General features: G+C 41.6%; 1 protein-coding gene across 5 annotated transcripts in view; it reads right to left on the reverse strand.

Moving 5' to 3' along the window:
• IQCK (IQ motif containing K) overlaps positions 1 to 22,748 on the reverse strand; it is a 91,241-nt gene that overhangs the window by 68,106 nt on the left and 387 nt on the right. For all 5 annotated transcript variants that reach the window (XM_038419897.2, XM_038419899.2, XM_043493998.1 and 2 more), the window contains exons 2-4: positions 20,043 to 20,098; positions 17,368 to 17,506; positions 13,244 to 13,341 (exon numbers count right to left, since the gene is read on the reverse strand). In XM_038419897.2, coding sequence (XP_038275825.1) covers positions 13,244 to 13,341; positions 17,368 to 17,506; positions 20,043 to 20,098 — 293 coding nt within the window. The remainder of the gene's footprint in view (positions 1 to 13,243; positions 13,342 to 17,367; positions 17,507 to 20,042; positions 20,099 to 22,748) is intronic.

A 22,748-nucleotide genomic window follows, 5' to 3' on the forward strand; every position in this document is an offset into this window, starting at 1 on the left:
GAATGGAGCCTACTTGCCATATTATCCCTTTATCCTAAATCCACGGATTCCTTTCCTCTGCAGGAATATGATGCAACTGAGCTGCCACAGGAGTTAGAGGGTGTGGGTAGATGGAGAAAAAGCTGTTGTACATCATATGCTTCTCCTAAAGGGTAGGGGATTAGTGCACAGACATGAACTGGGGACCAGTGGAATGTTCCAATGGGAGGAGAGGGGATCAGGGGCAGCCGTGAAGGGCTAGTTCTCCAAAGTGAAAGACTCAGGGCATCCATATGGCTAAGTAGCCACAGATCTGAGGTTAAAAGCTAGAGCTGCAAGTGAAAGGGATGATACCTTGGAAATTCCATATAAGTTTTCCTCGTAAGTCTTTCCCTCCCATAGGAAGGTGTGATGTGGCCCATGCCATGGTCTTTATCTGACAAAGGAATCAGAGTATAAAAAGCATATGTGCTGACATACAGATATGGCCTTGGGACAGAGGAAAGTTGGAATAATATTTTAGAAAACAGGTGGGGGGAGAAGCATAAAGGTAAAATGTTATCAGGTCAGAGCTGCTTCACAGCAAAATTCTCAGGGTTCACATACAGCTAATTTCCATTCCAGCATCTGGATGTGCAGAAACAAAGAAGTCTCCCAGCGGAGTTTTCCTTGGCTTGTCATGACAATACCAGATGCTGTTCCTAGAACATCAGAACACTCTATAGTTCTGAGCTCTAAAAAGCCAGCTCCTTCACAAGAGAGCTTTCTGTTAGGTTATCAAGAATTAACATCTGAACTAGAGGGCCAAGTTCTGACCTTGATTATACATAAAACCAACTGGCAGACTTTGGCTCGATCTCTTTATACTATGTTTTTTCTAAATCAGAGTATTAAACTAGATACTGTTTAATGGATCCACCATACAGTGAACTGTTTTAGAAAGTAAAATCTATATTTCTTTGACAGGAAGGTACTAATTATCTAGCCTTCACTCTGTTTTAAGTAATTTACTCTTTCCTCTTCAATGAATAACGTAAGAGTAACTAATCAAAACAGTGGTGCAGTCACCATTGAAAACAATCAGCCAAATTCATCAATGGTGTATCTCTATTACCGTTAGTGGAGTTATACTAGGGATGAATTTAGCCCTTTATGAGGTTTTTATATGCTATGTCAGTGTTTTCCAAACTGTGGGTTGCGACTACTACTGGGCCGTGGCATGTAAGGCTCTGGGTCACCTTGCTCTGATCAGCACCCCCGAACGGGATGTCAAAAGTCCCATAGGCGGTGCTGCCCAGCTAAGGCAGGCCAGTGCCTACCTTTTCCGACACTGCGCTGTGCCCTGGAAACGGCCAGCAGAGGGTCTGGCTTCTAGGCAAGGGGGCCACGGGGCTCCGCGTGCTGCTCCTGCCCCAAGCACTGGCTCTGCACTCCCATTGGCCAGCAACCAGCCAATGGGAACTGGGGGCATGGTGCCTGAGGGCGAGAGTCACGCAGAGCCACTGGTGTACCTCCGCCTAGGAGCCAGACCTGCTGCTGGCCGCTTCCAGGGCACAGCATGGTCTGCGGTGCACCCCGGCTGTGCCGCTGACTGGGAGCTGCTGGAGGCAAGTCTGCACCTCAACACCATGCCCCAATCCCATGACCCAGGCCTGAGCACCCCCAAACCTGGAAATCTGCACCCCAAACCCCTCATCCCTGGCCCCAGCCCAGACCCTGACCCCCTCCCACACCCCAATCTCCTGCCCCAGCCCTGAGTACCCCCAAACCTGGAACCCCTTCCTGCACCCCAAATCCCTCATCCCCAGCCCAGAGCCTTAACCCCCTCCCACACCCCAAACCCCTGCCCCAGCCCTGAGACCCCCAAACCCAGAGCCCCTCCTGCACCCCAAAACCCCTCATCCCTAGCCCCAGTCCAGAGCCCTGACCCCCTCCCACACCCCAACCCCCTGCCCCAGCCCAGAGCCCCTTCCCATGCCCTGAACCCCTCATTCCCAGCCCGACCCCACAGCCCTCACCCCTGCAAGCCAACCCTTTGCCCCAGTCCTGAGCTCCTCCAACACCCCAAACCCCTCATCCTCAACTCCACTGGGTTTCGGGCATCAACAATTTTCTTCAACTGGGTCCCCAGAAAAAAAGTTTGAAAACCACTGTGCTATGCAACTGTTATCAGTGTTATTCGGTGAAATTTGTTGTTGTCTAGAACCCTGCCTTTAGAAGGAAAAAAGTGACATAAATTGACCTGCTCTTGGCACATTCCTCCTATGCTGTTCAGGACAAACACAGGAAATGTCTGCACATTGTGTATTGTTAACCTACTGATGTGTTTATAAACTATTTATACACAGGAATCATTTTCATAATCCACATAATTATATGTTATATGTTAAGTCCATAAATATTGTTAATGTCTAGATGAATTAATCGTGACCACAATTCCATTCACTTTCCTGTATATACTGTACTTTTTTAATGTAATATATTTTGTCATAGGCCCAGCTGCAACCTCCCTTTTCTGTGGCTATTTGTATACAATTTGAAAGGAATGTCAGAATAATTTAAGAAAAATGTTTAAATTTCGTTAAATTTTTATTCTGAAAAATGAACACATCACTCAATTCTCAAGTGAGAAGAGATGAAAAAGTCCCTCCACTGACAACAATAGAAAGCAGAGTGGACAAAACATGAAAAAACATACCAGAGGGAAAAATCCTACTTCGGCAGGGGGAGACACTGGGGGACGATGTTTTCTTTCATCTCTAATCTAAAACTGTAGTTTTTTGCACCCTGTTTTTATATTCATATCAGCTTGAAGTCTGAGAATACAGACAGCAGTTGGTTATTCTGAATACTAATGCTGTTGAATTTCAAATTATTTATTTGGACTTTATAGTGCAACAGCCTATTTTAAAAATTTAAACTCCTGTTTCTACTTCTCTCTCTGCACTGGATCTCGCCAATTTCTTTCAAGAGAAAACTGACAAAATACAACACGACTTTCTCTTTCTCCTTCCCCCTTTCCGCCCTACTACTCTCTCCTCCCTTGTCACAGATGCAGAAGTTTCTCATTTACTTTCCTCTAATGCCATCACTTGCCCTAGTGATCCCCTTCCATCCCATATCCTGATCTCTCTCAAACCAATCCTCATCCTTCCCTTACCCTTCTCCTTCACCTTTCACTATCCTCTGGCTCTTTCTCCTTACAATACAAGCATGTATTAGTTTCTCCCACTTTAAAAAAAAAATAATCCTTGACCCCACTTGCCCTTCCAGCTACTACCCCATCTCCTTGCTGTCTCTAAACTTACTGAACTAATGGTTTATAATCTCTGTCTGGAGTTCTCCTTCAGTTACATCCTAGACTCTCTCCAGTGATGCCTTCACCCCTTGCACTCTGCTTTGTCAAACCACTCTTGCCAAACTCTCTAATGACCTTGTCTTAACCAAAACTGAGAACCAGCACTCCATCCTCATTCTCCTTGATAACAGACTGCACTACAAGGCTTCCAGTGTCTAGAGGGTCGCCCAGAGCCAGGACATTTGAACAATCTGATTGCAGGACAGGGGAGCAATGTGGTTGGCAGGGGTGAGTGTAATCAACCCCAGAAGGAGGTTGCAGGAGCAGAGTGTGAACGTGATTCCCTTCCCTCCAATGCAGCAATGTGTAACTGTAGCAGGGACCTCACTGGGGTTTCAAGGAACTTGCACAATTCTCCACTTGGAGGACCTAAACGGGGAAGGGGAAGGTGGTCACTTCCCCCCTCTCCCTAGAGGGCAGGAGACACCAAAACTAGTGGGGTAACAGAACTAGCCAGTAGATTATGGGAGGGAGCTGATGTTCTAGGAATTGTGTCAGGAATGTCTGGGTTATACACACCATCTACAGAGACTAATGGAATTACACAACTGTAACTAGCTAACCTTCAGTTATTGCAGCAGCTGGGAGCTTCCATAGGTGGGGGAGAGGGTCTGGAGGTGACAGTACTGGACACCCAACATGGGCTCGACTTTGGGGGACAGGCAATAGTCAGGCAGGGCAGGACCCTCACCAAGGGGTGGAAAGCCTTATCAGGGAGATGGAGGTTGTTGAGCACCCTACAACTCACCCACTGACAAAGAATGTGAATTTGTGAGATAGAACTGCTGACGGGGGCAATAGAGAACTAAGAGTGCCCCAATGGTCAGTTGCGAGTATGGTTATGCTGGGGTGGCTGACCCAATAGGAGTTCACCTGCTTGGTACTACTAAAGATAACATTTTGAGAGCTGAATATATAGACATATTATCATTGTTGCACAGGGAGGTGCTGACAGAGTAAGCCAGGGCAGAGCAAGCATGGCCATGACATGGCCAACGATGGCTAGAACGTAGGAAAATAGGGGAAGCCACCTTCTTAATATATGCAGGCATTATTGGAGAGGCTCACCCAGACAGAAGCCAGTATTATTCAAATATATGAATATAATCAGGTGGGCATATAATATGTTTAGGAGCATGGCTTGGTTTAACTATGACGAACAGTTTAGACTGAGGGCTGCAACACAAACAGGGATTCAGTGGCACACATTGCAACATATGCTGTGGTTAAAGAGAATGACACCATGGGGGCCTATTTGTTCCATCCCAAGTCCACCGGATGCCCAAGGCTCGTAATGACATTTGCTAGGCATTTAATGAAAGTGGATGTTTTCAGAGCATCTGCAAAGTTAGGCATGCTTGCAAAATGTACTTTGGGGCCCATGCAGCCCACAACTGCTACAGCAGTCAGGGAAGGCCACAGTACGGAAACAAAATGTGTGTGGGGGGGGTAAGTCAGGTGCCACCTGCAGACCCTTGGGTGCAAGATTTGAGGGCCAAGGTGCAATAACAGGTGGGGGGTGAGCTGAAAATGGGAGCTGGACAAGGGCACTATCTCTCGTTAAGCTTGTGGTGTTAAGGATTCTCCTTTGGGATTTCCCTAACAAGACAGCTGGGGCATATTTGTGGGATGTGTTTACTTCAGGATTTAGAGGGGAAAGAAGTCATGTAATGTCCAAAAACTAGTCCTTAGTGGAAAGGGGCCATATTATAAAGAAAAAGATTACTCCTGAAATTGAAGAAGAAGAGGGTAGCAGGACATTCAAACTACCTATATAGAACTTGCAGGTTTCTCCCCTAAGCTTGATTCCTAAAAAGGCTCTGGGAAAGTATTGCTTAATTCTCCACCTGTCAAACCCATGGAGTGGCTCAGTTAATGATGGACTAGACCCATCCTTGTGTTCTGTTCACTGTTCCTCCACTGATGAGGCTGTGAGCATGAGTAAGCCTTGTAGCCCAGGGACAGTGATGGCCAAGAGTGATCTCAAGTCTGCTTTTTGACGGTTGCCAGTGCATCCTTCTGACATTAACCTTTTGGGTTTCTCTTTCGAAGAGTTTTATTTTGATAAAGTTACGTCTGTGGGATGCGCAATATCCTGTTCTGCATTTGAAAAATTTAGTACAATGCTACATTGGGCAGTGGTGCAGGAAACTGGTTTGCAGTAGGTAGTGCATTATTTAGATAATGTTTTGTTCATGGGCAAGGTGAATTCAGATAAGTGTGTAAGCCTGATGGATGCCTTTCAGGCTCTGTCTAAAAAAATGAGGGTACAACTGGTGGAAGATAAAATGGAGAGACCTTCTACTATGTTGACCTATCTGGGGACAGAGCAAGATATCCTGAGGGAGTCAAAATATACCTGCCCGTGTAAGCTTCGGGAGGTATTGGGCTTAATTAACAGGGCTAGAGTGGCCAAGAAAGTTACACTCCCATGAGCTGCAATCTATTATTGGGCATCTTAACTTTGCTTGCTGAGTGGTAGCCCAGGGGCAGGCATTTGGTTTCCAGCTTGCAGATCCCACTGCAGGCATATCTAGACCTCACCATATTATAAAGGTAACTAACGAAATGAAGGAGGATTTGGGGGTATGGAGAAAGTTTCTGAGCCATTTTAATGGCTTGTCATTCTAGAGATAGGACTGGATACTCAAGGCTGATAAAAGATCCACTCAGATGCTTCAGAAAGTACAGATTTTGAGGTATTTTACCAACACAGGTGGTGTGCCCAGAAATGGCCCTCCACCTGGATGCCAAAAGGGATAGTGCAGGATATAACGTTCCTGGAATTTTTTCCAATTTTGATGCAGTGATCATTTGGGGAATGGAGTTTGCTAATAAAAGAATGTGTTTCCGGTATGACAGCAAGGTGGTGGTACATGTTATCAACCACCAGTCCTCTAGATCACACAGAGTTATGAGGCTGATGAGAGCTATTGTTGTACAATGTTTAAGCTTTAACATCTTTTTTTTCCAAACATGGGCTGGGGTTGATAAAGATGTAGCAGATGCATTGTCTCATTTTCAGATGGACAGATTTCAGAAGCTGGAACTAGAGCCAGCAAGGAACCCAAATGGATGCCGCTGGCACTGGGGAACCTTGGAGTATGATGGCTTTCAGAGTAGCACAGAGATCGGTGGCTCCATGAACATTCTGGAGCCATGAGAAACATTGTAATGATTTTGTGCAGTTTCAGGAGTTAGAGGGCCTGCAATATGACCATTTATAGAGGACCTGGTGCTGCAGTACATCGTGTTGTTAGCAACCTGGCAATTGAATCATGAAACATTTCCACTCACTTACTAGGCCTTATGTTTGTCAGTAGGCTGAATGGTGACCCAGATCCTTGTAGCAGGTTTTTAGTTCAGAGGTTTCTAGCAGGATGGTCTCAAAGCACCAGCCCTTGGCAGGATCCACGTTGTCCAAGCACCGTTAATACGTTCAGGGATGTGGTGTGGATCCTAGATTCCATATGTCATTGTGGACAAGAGGTGGCCTTTTTCTGTGCTGCATTCCTGATATTGTTTTCGGGGTTGTTTTGGATCTTTTAGGATCAGCAAGCTAGTGCCTGAGTCTTTCAGGGATACTTCTGGAAGGGACTTAGAACTGATGGATATACATTCGGAGAGGTGATAAAAAAAAAGAAAAGAAGTACTTGTGGCACCGTAGAGACTAACAAATTTATTTGAGCATAAGCTTTCGTGAGCTACAGCTCACTTCAGGAGATATTAACCTTGAGGAGGTTAAAGATGGATCAAGGAGGTATGAGAGAATTCATTATTTTCCAGAAAGGCGGCAAGTCTGGGATCTACCCTGTGGGTGCTGTGAAGGCACACATGGCAATAAGACCAGGGAGGGATAGGTCTCTCTTTATTCACAGTAATAAGAGTCCACTCACAGCATACCAGTTTGTTACAGTTTTAAGACAGGGACTGATGAGGCTGCGATTTCCAGCACATGAATTTGGTTCCCACTCAGTCAGGATTGGGGCAGCAGCAGCAGCAGCCCACCTCGTTCTGGAAAATGGGGCAATTCAGCATTGGCAGTCTGAAGCATACCATATGTATATGAGACCCCCCCACTGGTGGTAGGGAATCAGTGTTAATTTTCCTTTTTGTTTGCACTTGCAGATGGGCCAGCAGACCACATGGATCTGTGGCACAGTACATTTACTGGGCACGTAGGTGGATTTCCAGGTTGCCTGGAGATTCACAGCTGGTCCTTGGGGGCAGGGATGGATTAACCTTTTGTGGGCCCAGTGCCAAACTTATTCGTGGGCCCCCATGGAGGTGATGGAGCATGGCGTGAGGAGGTCAGTCCCCAGAGAGAGGAGCCAGCCAGGGGCAATGGGGCCTGGCATAGCAGGGGCCGCCTAGCTCTGCCCAGCCCAGTGCGAGGGCACTATTTGCAAACTGGAAGTTGCCAGACACACAGTGCCTCTCCAGCCCTGTGCTGCCAGCATGCCCCTTCCCCTTGGGGGGCAGGCCCATGCTGTGCCACAAAGCCCCTCCACCCAACATCCTCCAGACTCCCTATGGCCAGAGCCCCCCCAGCCCCACTATGCCCAGTGCCCCCGCAATAAACCCAGTCCTCCACACCCTGCCTCCCGTCCGCACTCACTGGCCCTGTTGGGAGGCAACTGCGTCTGCCAGGCTGAACCGGCAGTGCAGCCAGAGCTGGTGCCAGGCCGGGGAAATCGCTCTGGTCCCTCAGGAGTGGTGCAATCAGCCAGGCCAGGGACTGCCCCGGCTGGGCTCCCTCAAGACGCACTTCCCGTGGAGGGATCCAGCCAAGCTCCCCGCACTGTCCCCTTCCCCCCGGGCTGAGATGGGCCAGGCTTCTGCACCATTCCCAGGCAGCTCAGCTCTGGGGAGACAGGTGGGGCCACACAGGCAAAGACTGCTCAGAGCCGGAGGTGCACTGGGGTTTGGCCTGGGGGCAGAGAGGAGCAGGGGGTGGGGCCGAGGACGCAGCAGGCCACGAGAAGCAAGTGGTGGGTGGGGGGAGCCAGAGGGGTCTCAGGGTGCAATGCAAGTGGAGCAGGCCAGGGCCCCTTCTGAGCATGGGCCTGGCTCCATGGAACCACTGGAGCCATTGTAAACCCGGGACTGCTTTGGGGTGAAGCAGTCCTGAGCTGGCATGGCATGAGAGACATGTTATGGGACCAGCTGATGCTCCTCTCTACACCATGATGGCCCGGGAGCAGACATCAGATATGATTGTGCTTCATCTTAGGGAAAATGGTTTGGGAATGTGTATAACAGTAGATTTAATGGTCAGAGCTAAGAGGGACTTGGAGCAGATCCTGGAACTTTTTCCCTGAGTAAAAATTATGTGGTCAGACATGTTGCTATGATGGATGTGGTAGAGAATGGTGAAGGTCTCATGGGTCCAGAAGGCTAGGATATATGTGAACACGGAGGTGGCTAAATTCACAGGTAGCCTAGGGGGATTGCTAATTTTTCATCTGGACATAGTATACAGGGCACCAGAGTTACTCAGGCAGACCCCACCTATCTGACTTGGGAGCATATACATTTTTGGCCAATGTTAAAGAGAGCATCAGATGTCTAGGAACCCATCTGGGTATAGGCAGGGGGAGGGGGAGAAGACAGCCAAGCTAAATGCTGGTGTCTCCTTGTGGCAGATGTCCGGTGCAGGTACTTGAAATGGTGTGGCTAAGGTGATCAGATAAAATGGATGTGGAAAAGATTTAGATGTATCTTTAAAGAAGAGGAAAAGGGTGGGTTTAGGGCTCCTGTGACTGATACGGCAGGGAGTCAATCCCCGCACCTTTGTATTCCTCCTTAACCATCATTTGGGGAATAGTGAGGTCCCAGCAGTACATTGGTTGGGGACCAGGATGGAAAAGCAGGAGGGCTCACGGCAATCCCTGGGGTATATGTAAATGATTATGTTATTACCCGTCCTGTACAATTTTATCTGCTGAGTATCCCCAGACTTTTAGGAATAAAGTTTCAGCCTAATTAAACCACATCCAGGAGCTCCCTGTCCTTTTTCCAGGATAGCCAGACAATTACTGTACATTGTGATAAAGAGTGAATTATAACCACATTTTCAGTGGGCCTCATGTTTGGTCACACACACAAGACCTCACTGCATATGCAAAGGTGAGTTACTATAAGCAAGAATGTCAATTTACAATTTAAATGTCAATTTAAATAGCTGTAGCTGCATATTTTTCAGGCACATTTGTGAAATGCTGAAAATTTGGTTCTTAATTGTTATATCAAGAATAATTTCATTCAACTTGTGCATGTTATATTTAAATCACAATACCACAAATGTATAAAAATCCACAAGGGGATCTGTGTAATAAAGGTGAAGTAGAAGTAAGGCACTGAATTTGTTTCAAGAAAATGATTGCATAGCTCTCTGAATATTAGAAAGGGGTTCTAGTTACCATCTAAAACTTTTTTATGCAAGTTAGGCAGTAGACTTTGTAATTAACAAAGAATAATGCTTTTGTTATGTGAATGTTAGCTGAAGTAGGCAAGGTTCAGTTAGAATTTATACATTCAAGTTGGACAGTCTATTTTCAAATCTAAGTATTAAGCACTTGGTCAGCAATGGAAAGTAACACTAGTATTCATGCATATGGTTACCAAGACCTATTGTTTTGCTAACATTATTCCAAAAGAGCAATAAATGATGTCCCAGAGGACAACTGTCATATGACACACCCATGCTTTCCTAAATTTCCCTCCCAACCAACATGACATTACTCCCTTTTACAACCAAAATGACCTAGTTTATTTTTTGATAGTGTGCTAATTTTTATGAGAAAGAAAGCAAAACAAAAAACTAAAATAACTCCTAATATAGCAAGTAAAAAGATGCACTACAGACAAATATAGTTTACAGTTTGTATTTGTATTTTTTGTTGCTTTCTTGAAAACGTTCCTATACAAACAAAAACCAACTTTATGCATGTGATGGGGTTGGGATTCACGACTGCAGGGCCTCCTGCTGACTTGTCAGGGAATTAGCTCAGTCCAGTGTGAAGCACCCTCCACTGATGGTGTCCCATCCGTCTCCCCCCTCTCTTGGCGCATGGACTCGTGTTGCTCCCTTCAGCAGTCTTTCAGGTTGCCCAGCCACAGCGGCCAACCACACCCCTAAGTCTAACCCCTTTTGCCAGGGGTCCGGTGCAGTCCACTATCACCACATCCAATGGCTGGGTGTATGTGCAAGAGGGAAGGGGGGGGGGGGACCCAGGCCTGCCCTCTATTCTGGGTCCCCCCCCAGGGACCCTTTGGCGGCAGCCTTCCTGCCCTCCTTCTCTCCCCTTGTCTGCCTCTCTCCCTGGGTCGCTTCCTCTTCGTCCCCTTTGCACCGGCCCAGCCCTTCCCTCTGGGCCTGCAGCCAGGCAGATACTGGGCTGGAGTTCCTTCAGCTCAGCTCCCCTCCCCTCCCCTCCCCTGCGCTGCGCTGCGCTGCGCTGCGCTGCGCTGCGCTGTCCCTGGTGCTAGTCCCCTTGCACAGGAGACAGACCTTCACCCTCTGAAAGCCTGGGAAAGAGTGACTGCTCCCTTCCTGGGCAGCCTTTATACATGGCTGAGCCTGGCCCTGATTGGCTGTCTCTTACTCAGCCTCTGATTGGCTCTCTATCAGGCCTTCTCTGATTGGCCGCCCACCTGCACGGTCTCTCTGGCCTGCTGAAGCCCCATCTAGTATAGGAGTGGGGCAGCCACCCCACTACAATGCACATGGATACTTTATTTTGCTTGTTATTAAAAAGCACATATTTAATCATTGGGATGAATTTTATATTTACTCAAGGGAGCTCATTATTGCATACCTCATAATAACTATATCTTTGTTAAGGTGTGGGATTCTCTCAGTGCTTATACTAATCTATAAGTGACTTCTATTTGCTCTTACTGTTACATTAACAATGTCTTTAAACTGTATTTAACCACATTTTAATAGAGTAGCATAAATTGTTAAGAAAAGTATCAGTGGATTTTAAAACTGATAGTATTCCTACACTTTTTGTTACAGTCTGCTGCCCTCATACTAAAATTCATTAGTGGAAATATGGATCAGAGGACCATTCAACACTGAATCTTTCCAACAGGTCTCAACTAAAAAATAAAAACAACCCAACCAACCAACCCCTCCTCCCAAATCCCAAACCTTCACTATGCAACCGTGAAAATTAACTGCTCAAGTGGTCTAAAAATATTTAATTCTTTCATATTATGAGGTGGTCTACTCTCGATTGCCTTTCCATAAAAAACCTCAATATAGGCTTCGTATATGATGCGATGAATATTGTATATATCAATAGATTGCTAAGCTAAACACTATAAATATCATGGCACGAATGTATAATGCTCACAAAGTATTTTGACATGCAGTAAAACAACTTTCCATTTCCATCAACAGCGTCAATCACAGGTGATATAAACCTGCTCACTTATAAAAAATAATGATTGTAGAATTACACTCAAACCTTGTGAAGTTTTAGTGAAAACTGAAGCAAGCTATTTACATGGAAGAACAAGATCTGAACATGGAAGACAAATTTGGGAGGGGCAGCCAAGTGTGGTAAGTGTAATGAATTTTTGGCTGTATCAAAAGTGTACATATGTCAATGGTTAATTCTACAAATGTAATTGCATGCCAAACATTTTTAAAGCTATTCCATTGTGTCTGTTATCTGGCACATATATATATTTAATATGAAGTCTGTGTCAGTAGCTTGGATAGCAAAATAGTCTGAATTGCATGCTTTGCTATCTAGGGTCTGAATATTTAACGCTCCCCTGGTTTGTTTCCAGATTATTAATTTAAAACAGTGTTTCTCAGCCTTTTTGTGCTGGCTACCCTCTCTGGACTTAAAAAAATATCATGACCCCCGCCTCCACTAGAAAAAATTGTGATCCCTTGGGGCTCCAGGCTTCATGTATATTAGCATTGCGGGCCCTGTGTGGCATGGGGCTGCAGGCAACTGCCCTGCTTCCTACCCCCTAACACTGGCCCTGCTTGCTGCCCACCCCCCCTTAACCCATCCCATAACCCCCAGTTAAGAAACACTGATTTAACACATTTGGTATGCATCTTTCAACAGAAAATCTTAATGTATTTTTATGATTTTGCCACCTTTGAAGTTGTTTGCATAAATCAGACAAATCAGTTACACGTAAGGAAGAAATAGTTTGATGAAAGAGACATTAACAGTTAATCAGATAGAAAAACTTAGCAAATATTACTTTAGCTAAAGTAACTAAAGGCAGAATTTGAATTGCTATAACTAAATTGACTTGAATGAAGAACAACAATTTTACAAAAATGTATGGAAGCATTTATAAAACTGTGTGTGGCAAATAAATCTTGCCACAACGCCCAGTCTTTATAAGATTGCTGTGAGAAACCAAATACTTAAATTGCATCATGTACATTATAAGTAGCATTTTTTCACAAAACTTCAAAAGGCCAACATACAAAAAAAAACAAGACAATATTCCAACAGACAGTTACAATGATCGAGCAGTGTCTTGAATTTTCATAACTAGTGTAGTAGATTAAATTTAAATTCCTGCAGCTGCTCTGGCCTATAATCTTCTCTCTTTCTTCAATTGAGTGCCCCTTGGTGTTAATAAGAAAAGTGACCCCTCCCCCTGAAGCTTGATAGCTAGCTGGGCTAGATACAATTGAAAATTTCAGAAAGGGTTTTATGTGAAAAGGCATAACGTAGGGCTTGTCATATTGATCGGGTTTATGAAGTACACTACTCAAAACTAACTGAGTTTAAAAATGACATATAATACATTATTTTATTTTATTATAATCCGTTTGTAAAAGACAAAATAATGAAATGTAGATAGTGGATTAAAAAACTTTAGAATTCTGAAACAGCGTCTTGAAAACTAAGAACTGACCTCAAAACACTTTTCCTTCTTTGCTTGATGCAGAAGTTCAGCCATTCCCGGCAAAAGTACTGGAAATATATAATATTCCAAGTATTCTCGAGGAGAACCTGGACAAAACAATATTTTTTTTTCATTAACAGATTGAATTTAGTCTGGAGAAAGAATAACATTCATCTGAAATAAATCAAATAGCCTTAATTTTAATCGGTATCATCTCAGTTTGTTCTAAAACACAGATTCTTTCAATTTAGATAGTCACAGATTTCACTCCTCTTAAGTCACAAAGAATACATCAATTTTAATAAATTTCAAACTGGGTACTTTCTCCTCCCCTCCTGTGAAGGATATCCACCCATTATTGGTTGGCTTTCACTTAGAAATTGGAATAACGTAGTCAGTCACAAAATTCAACTCTTAGGCATCAGGAGGAGGGCCAGGTCAAATCTTCACTTTGTGGTGCACAGACTTCTCTGTTACCCACCTCCTTTTCACAGGCTTTGTCATCATGAATAAACCCTCCAGGAACAAGAGAAACAAACAAAATTGCTATCAGAGCTCCATCAATGTGGCTCCTGATCGGCCAGCAGGCCTAACTGCTAGGTGTTCTGATGTTTTGCCTCTCACTAGATTGCCAGCTCTGCGGCCTTAGAAGCGAGAGACTGAATTGGGATTTGGACTTTAATTTCCAGTTTGGTAGATTATAACACTTAGCTTTAGACAACAAAGCCAGTTCATGGCTGCGCTCCTTGAAACAGAAAGTATGTGCATGTTTAAATATAGGGGAGAATTTTAAGAGTGAAATTTTCAAAAGCACTCCGTGTTGATCTAACTCTGCTCTCAGCGAAGTCAATGGTAAAGATGCCATTAACTTCAATGAGCACAGAATTAGGCCCATGGCAACTACTTTTTAAAAATACAAGCTTCAGTCTTTAAGGTGAAAAAAATTAACTCAAAAGACCAAAATGACAACATGATTACCTTTCAGATTACATGGTCCCGTGTATATAAATGCACAGATATTTGTTTTAACCAGGTGAATTTCTGCCCTGGATTACTCTGGATTTATACCACTGTAATTCCATCACTTTCACTGGAATTACTCCAGATTTACCCTGGTTTAGCCAAGAGCAGAATATGACCCACTTTTTATTCTGATTTTTATGATCTCAAAGTTAGATAAATTAAATCAAACAAGAAAGCCATTTCTAAGCATTTCAGTACAATGTATGTAACTAATTTCACACACAAAAAATCCTGATTAACTACATAACAACTAAACAAGTTTTAATCTTATCCCATGCCATGTTTGATAGTAATAATTATTTTAATAATTTAAGTGTGTCTTGTTTGTTTAGCCATGGTAGTGTTAATAGTATTAATTGGCTGCATATTTTATGGACAAACTTGACACAAAATGGAACCAAATACATTCCAAATTCCAAAGGCTGGAATTTTTAAATGTGTCTAAGGCTTTGTGTGTCCAAGTGACACTGAATTTCAATGAGATTTGGGCATTTAACTCTTTTGCTTCTTTGAAAATCGTAATCTAGACACTGAAATCAGAGAAAATTTTAAGATTCAAATTTGTCTGTACTGAAGACCTTAAGAAGAAATATTATGGAGCACTGTACATTATAAAATAAATTTACATCAGGTGTGGAACAATTTTTATTAGTCATCAGATCAGAGTGATTCAGAAATCCTAGGGAGCAAGCACGGAACTTTTTTTGGGGGGAGAGGGGGACGGAGGAGGTGCCATAACCAGTTGAAGTGCTGTCCTCAGTCAAGAGTCTCAGCTGCTGTTGCAGTAAATATTCCTGTCTTAATGTGGCAAATACAGATTAATTATTAAAAGGGTGGTATCCTGGAAATGTACATCTTTAGCAAAGGCTTTGTTCATTGCTTCACATCCTTAATCCAGTTCAGATATCTCTTGAAAATGTTCCTAATTGGAAGGGCAGCCTATATAAAAGCCTATGATATTACTGCTTCTCACTGTCAGCAATGGAAAAAAATGAACAGAAGAAAGAGAAGAAACATAGAAAATGAGATGAAGAAAGGTGATGGTTGAAAGACAATACAAAGTCTAAAGTGCGGAACATCTAAAGGAAAACATTGTTACAGGTTCTATGTGAATTTCAGAAAGTTGAAACCAATGATAACCAATGTTGATGTTTTTGTTACATAACTGCACGCAAAAACAAAATGTAAAACTTCAGAGCCTACAAATCCAGTCAGTCCTACTTCTTGTTCAGCCAAATCGCTAAGACAAACAAATTTGTTTACATTTACAGGAGATAATGCTGCCTGCTTCTTATTTACAATGTCACCTGAAAGTGAGAACAGGAGTTCTCATGGCACTTTTGTAGCCAGTATTGCAAAGTATTTACGTGCCAGATGTGCTAAACGTTCATATGTCCCTTCATGCTTTGGCCATGCTTCCATGCTGATGATGCTCATTAAAAAAAATAATGCATTAATTAAATTTATGACTGAACTCCTTGGGGGAGAATTGTATGTCTCCTGTTCTGTTTTACCTATATTCTGCCATACATTTCATGTTATAGTAGTCTCGGATGATGACCCAGCACGTTTGTTTTAAGAACACTTTCACAGCAGATTTGACAAAACGCAAAGAAGGTACCAATGTGAGATTTCTAAAGATAGCTTCATCACTAGACTTAAGGTTTAAGAATCTGAAATGCCATCCAAAAATCTGAGAAGGATGAAGTGTAGAGCATGCTTTCAGAAGTCTTAAAAGAGCAACATTCTGATGCGGAAACTACAGAATCCGAACCACCAAAAAAGAAAATCAGCTTTCTGCTGATGGCATCTGACTCAAATGATGAAAATGAACATGTGTCAATCTGCATTGCTTTGGATTGCTTTGGTTATCAAGCAGAACCCATTATCAGCATGGATGCATGTCCTCTGGAATGATGGTTGAAGCATGAAGGGACATATGAATCTTTAGTGCATCTGGCGCATAAATATCTTGCAATGCCAGATACAGCAATGCCATAAGAATGCCTGTTCTCATTTTCAGGTGATATTGTAAACAAGAAATGGGCAGCATTATCTCCTGCAAATGTAAACTTGTTCGTCTGAGCGATTGGCTGAACAAGAAGTAAGATTGAGTGGACTTGTAGGCGCTAAAGTTTTACATTGTTTTGTTTTTGAATGCAGTTATTTTTTGTACATAATTCTACATTTGTAAGTTCAACTTTCATGATAAAGAGATTGCACTACAGTACTTGTATGAGGTGAACTGAAAAATATTATCACTTGCTTTTTACAGGGCAAATATTTGTAATCAAAAATATAAAGTGAGCACTATACAATTTATAGTCTGTGTTGTAATTGAAATCAATATATTTGAAAATATCCAAATCTATTTAAATAAATGGTATTCTATTACTGTTTAACAGTGTAATTAATCGCACGACTAAATAAAATTAACTGCGCGACAGCCCTAGTTGTAATATAAACAGCTGAGTAAAAAGTCTCTATTCAGGGTTGGAAAATTGTCCTCAATAGATTTGTACAACTATATATTAAACCCTTAATCCTACAAACAAATGCATTGTTATAGATTTCTAATGTCTGCAGAGTGTATCAATATGACTCTGCAAGGACACATGGGCCCAAACTGGAGTATCTGTTTGAAGTACTGGGGACTAGTCATGAGAATCTCAAATAAAAAACCATGTAGAAATTTTTAAGTTATACTTTTAAATAATCACAGCAGGGTGTGCCCTAGTATGCTAGTATGTGTCTTTCAAAGGTAGAATAGTTTGTCAGGGTAGCCCAACATACTGTGGGGGCACGTCTTAATTCAGATCTTTTGTGCAGAAACTTGCTCAGAACATGCAAAGTGGTATGCAAGGCAGCATACATGCTAAATTATTTTTTGGCCCAGCAGCACCCCTTTCATATAAATCCAGATATTCTTTTTCAGGTCTTCGTCTGTAGTCCGTAATGTTAACCATATATAGCTCTGTGCCCACTCTGATGCACTGTATCAAGAGACCTTGTCCTCTGTACCATGCACAGGTTGCCTGTACTCACGTGACCTTATTTACATCTTTTCTGTTCCTTACAAAGTAAATATATTCTTTCAGACCCTTACTTACATGTTTTTGGATTAAGTGCTGCTGGAAGTGGTGCGAGCGTGGGTAAGGAAGGTATTTTTTGGGCACCGGAACATTCAGTAAAAGCTGAGTATAATTGCTTTGTATGTAAAGGCTGCAAAATTCCTGTATCCAAAGAAACCTGTTAAAAATAAACATACTTGACAAGTATCTCATCCAGATTGGTTCCCCTTCATAAATATATTTCAAGTAAATTTAGTGTGAGAGGAAATACAAGTTTTGGAATTTACAATAAATAAAATATTAACTGATTTCCATATTTGGGCTGGACAGTTTCTATCTTTATGAATACTTTAAACAGAGAGAAAATTCTGTTTGAGGGGAAAAAAAAATCTAGGTTCCAGTGCACTAAAAATATCCAAATATAGGAAGCTATGCATATGAAAGGCTACGACAGTTGTCAAGAAGGGCACCGTCAAGGGATTTTCACAATTTAAAAATGTGTTTTACTCACTGTCAATATATAATACCCCTAAACTAAAATTGAAATATTTTCCATACTAACATTTTTTCCATTCAATTGCTTGCATACACTACTTGCCTGTGTATCCTGGAATTCTTTTTGTTGTTTAAGAAATAAAATAAGATTGAAATGTGCATATTTTTAAAGAAAATACAGAGAGCCAAATTCAAAACTGATGCAAACCCAAGTCTGAATTTTTCTCACATTAAAAAAATTGCAGTTACACAGCTTGTGAAAAATCATAATTGGAAAAAATAGTGAAACTAACAAGACTGAAGGCCCATAGTTTGATCTGTGTTTCTAGGAACACAGATACGGTTATAGCGGACAAGAATATTACTCTATCAGACAATGACCTATCCCTAATGTTTAGAAAGAGGAACGCAAACCCCTCATACCAACACTATTGCATCACTGTCATAATTTGCTATCAAAATTTGGCATAATAAACTGTTGCATATTTGAACTCAGATGGGTTTGTGAACATGCTCCTACTCTACTGAACAAAATATTAGTAGGATCAGGCCCCTAATACATCTAATATGTTGCATATCGATAAAACAGACATGAGCAGGCTTCTTTTTAATACATGCAAGGTTCATAAACAAATCCTATTAAGGAATTAACAGAACTTCATTAACATATAAATGCATGTCATTGCACTATGTTTTTGATTCAATTGCAAGGAAACTGAAATTGACAGATATATTACTCCCAAACTAATGACACAGTCATCAGAATTTGCTATTCTTTTTACTTAAATAATATATTATAATGGTGTTATTTTCACTTAGGGCAACAGGATATTCTAGCCAGCTTAGCACAGAGTTATAATATGTTAATATTCATATAAAATGTTAATATTGTAAGCTAACTGATGCATAGTAGGCTAAAATAGCTATGAGATGCCTAGTTTAAATGAAAACATCCAAAACAGGCTGATCAAACTTTGGTTTTTAGATCATTTTGTAAGGCTAATTTGGTGCTTTACACAACAAGCTTTGTATTTGAGTCTGTGATGGTTTATCTCCCTGTTCAAGCAGTTCTCTGAGACAAGGGTTCAAAGTTTTTTTTTTTTTAAAGTTTTATGAACACCCAAAGTTTTCCTCCAATAAAAATACCTAGCCAAATACAGACTAGGCAAAGTTGCCCACCTTATGCAGCAGAACCTCAGTTACGAACACCAGAGTTACAAACTGACTGCTCAACCACACACCTCATTTGGAACTGGAAGTAAGCAATCAGGCAGCAGAAACCACAAAAAACTCAAATATTGTACAGTACTGTGTTAAACATAAACTACAAAAATAATAAAGGGAAAGTTTAAAAAAGAGGATAAGTTAAGAAAACTTTCTGTGCTTGTTTCATTTAAATTAAGACAGTTAAAAGCAGCATTTTTCTTCTACACAGAAAAGTTTCAAAGCTGTATTAAGTCAATGTTCAGTTGTAAACTTTTGAAAGAACAACCATAACACTTTGTTCAGAGTTACAAACATTGCAGACTTGCGAACAATCTCCATTCCCAAGGTGTTCGTAACTCTGAGGTTCTATGGTAGTAGGCCTGAATCTGGTCCACCTTTTTGTAATTTTTTTTTTTTTTTAAGATATGGAAGGGCACCAAAAAAACAAACAAACAAAACAATCAGCTTTTCAAACTGAGGGATTCAGCACAAAGTATATGAAATTCCAAACTTACAAACAGGATATGATATACCAACAATAAATGTGAGGACCTGTGTGTCTTTGCAATAGCAAGAGTTTGAGTAAGGCAACAATGGCACATGTGTGAAAACAGAGCATCAGTCTTCTATTCTGCTTACTTGCCTCATTTTTGCGATCAGGGAGAGTATTGAAAATATGCAGGAATCCAGTGAACAAGATGCTTGCGTATTTCAATATCCTGCCTATTCATAAGAAGGAAGCAGACAGGCAGAGCAGAGGGACAACGCAATGTGCAAACCAAAACACAGCTGGTAATCTAATTTTAGGCATAGCAGCCTTACCAAAATATCTTTAAAGAACAGCAGTGATTTCTAGAATATTGCATTTGACACTTAAGAGAAATTTGAAATACACGGTCACACATTCATCGAATGAATTTGGAGATATTTTTGATACCTAATCTTCCCCTTTAGAAATAGATGCACCTTTTCAGACATACTATGTACAGCTTTTTTGCTTGAATTGTACTCACAGAATCTTGTTTTGATTCAGGACTACACGGAAATGGAGGCTGCTCTGCTTCATAATCTAAAAGAAGACAAAACCCAGCACCATACCAAATGTCAAAAGGACTTTATAACTATTTTTCTGAAAACACACAAACAAATATTAGTTATTAAAAGCTACTTTCATTTGCAAAAATGATAAACCATGTATGATAAGCAAATACTTAACACAAAATCTAATTTATTAAAATGAGACAGAACTGAGTCACTTGTCCTGGAGAATCAAGGTCAATATTTTCAGGAAGTCTTTCTTGAAAATGGGCTTTTTGTACTAAGTAAGTAATTTAGCATAGTTTCGCAAAAAAGCAAAAGGAATGCTTGTGGCACCTTAAAGACTAATAAATTTATTTGAGCATAAGCTTTCGTTTACAGCTCACTTACGGCTGCTACTCTGAAACCTGTTTGCTTAGTTTAAGACTATAAAATGTTTGTTAAATAAAATGAGGATGCTTGCATGAAATTAATAATCTTTTTCACTTATATGCAATAGTGCTTTTCAAATGAGGCTCTTTATACAGGGGGTCCCTGCTATATGTCTCCCCCTTATCAGTCATTTTGCATAACTGTCGCTCATCAATAGGGGAACGTGTTCCGATTCACATCGGTCCTGATCCGCATATCCGTCACTTCACCTTTTGCGTGGCTTTTCTTTGGGTGCTTCCCCCAGCATTCAAGAGGTGCTGGGAGGGATGGGGTACGCTCGGAGGAGGGGGTGGAACTGGGCGGGAAGAGGCAGGGAGGGAGTGGGGGGGGCAAGAAGAGGCAGGGCAGGCCATTATTTCTTATGGGGAAAAATTCCCTGGTATCCATCGTTTCAGTATCCGTTGCCCTTTTCAAGAACACAATCCCTACATATACCGGGGACCCCATGTAAACTATTAAACTCCTGTGAGGTAGCTAACTATTATCATCTACAATTTATAAAGGAAAAAATGGAAATGCAGAGTGGTTATGTGATCTTTGCAAACTATTCAGCGAATCAGTAAAAAACAGAACCCAGGAGTCCTGCATCCTGGCCACATGTGCTGACCATTAGACAACAATTCCACCTACCCCAAGTGCAAAATGTTCCTAATACATATCAAAGGCAGAAACCCACTCAGGTGTTCTGCTCTCACTATATGCACAGATCTCCTAGTGATATCAATGATAGATTTGCAAAGGTATGGGGCTGGATCCATCTCCCACTGAAATAAATCGGAATATTTCAATTAACTTCTTTGGTCTTGGATCTGCCACATGGAGAACGAGTGTGTGTAGTTAAGATCCACTAAGAAGAAATTTTGCTCTTAATGAAATTAAATTTAAAAATAGAGAATAAAGGGCTATAGTAAGGGATTTAAATGGTTCTCTGACTGGAAAGTTTTGACAAATTTCAGGATTTCTACACATGAACCATTCAAATCTTTCCACCAGTTTATTTTACCCATACAGTAGGAATATATGGATCTGAGAAGCAAAACTGAAATCTTACAGAATATTATCTTAATAAAATATTTGGCAATATATCTTCAGTTTACATTATCTAAGTTTACATTACAATTGTAAATACATGATTCAGGATGGTAGCTTGACATTAAAACTAATGCGTAAGTAGTTAGTCAACATCACCAGAAACCCAAAATGGAATTACAGACTTCAACCCTGATCCAGCATTCTTTAGGAACTAGGTGTCCCTGCAGAGCCCCACTAACTTTGAAGGTGATTATGGGAAGAAGCTGAAGTCTTCCCTCGCACTACACAATTCAGGATGAGGGCCTTAGATGCAAAACATACCTGTGACCACCCAACCTACCATTTTTATAGTCATGTGCCTTAACTGGCATTATGGCCTCCATCTATGATATGCACCTACTGATTCAGTCAAGTTAGGGTAGGTAACATTTTATTCTAGGATTAAAAATGGCGATTTAATATCAAGCACTTATCACACTGCAGGGCACTATAAATATTAAATAGATAAATAGATAACTTTAGGTATTGTACAATAAAATGACTGGTGGTGTGGGCTCCTCAACTTCCTGAATATTCCTAGTAGCCACAGCTGCCAGTGCAGATGATGGGGAATGGCCAAGACAAAGGCTTCTATTGTTGAAACAGAAAACAAGGCTTATTAATTTTATAGTGATTAAACTTGCAATATCATTGCCTCTCTGCTTTTATGAGGCAATAAGCTGATTCCCTTGCGATAAACCAGAAGGCTGGATTCAATTGGGAAGCAGATTACTCTCACACAAAAGGCAATATTATCACTTCATTAAGGGTGTAATAAATTGGACACCTTCACCAGCACATGATACAAGGCTATATTTCTAATTGGAGTGCCTGATGACAATTTAAATCACAAGAGCGAGAGTCAAATTTTATTAAATATATTTGAACCTTTTGTCCTGCATTTGTGAAGAATGTACTTTCTTTTAGACTTCTGAACCAGTTGAAGTGTTTTGTCTGCAGAGCTGGGTCAGTCTAATGTTTATATTGCAAAGGGACACCCCAATGTCCAGTTCTTTGCAACCCTGCTGAACCAGATTCTCCCCAGGAGAGGGATTTGAATGCAAAAAACCATTTGGAGTGAGACAGGGAAAGTCTTACTGAAATGGACAGTAAAACGGTCCAGCCCCATAGGGAGAGAAACTGACTTACAGTGAACCCGCATCCCTAGCTCACTGATG

This window comes from Dermochelys coriacea, chromosome 10 (assembly GCF_009764565.3).
Source record: "Dermochelys coriacea isolate rDerCor1 chromosome 10, rDerCor1.pri.v4, whole genome shotgun sequence".
Taxonomy (NCBI): Eukaryota; Metazoa; Chordata; order Testudines; family Dermochelyidae; genus Dermochelys; species Dermochelys coriacea.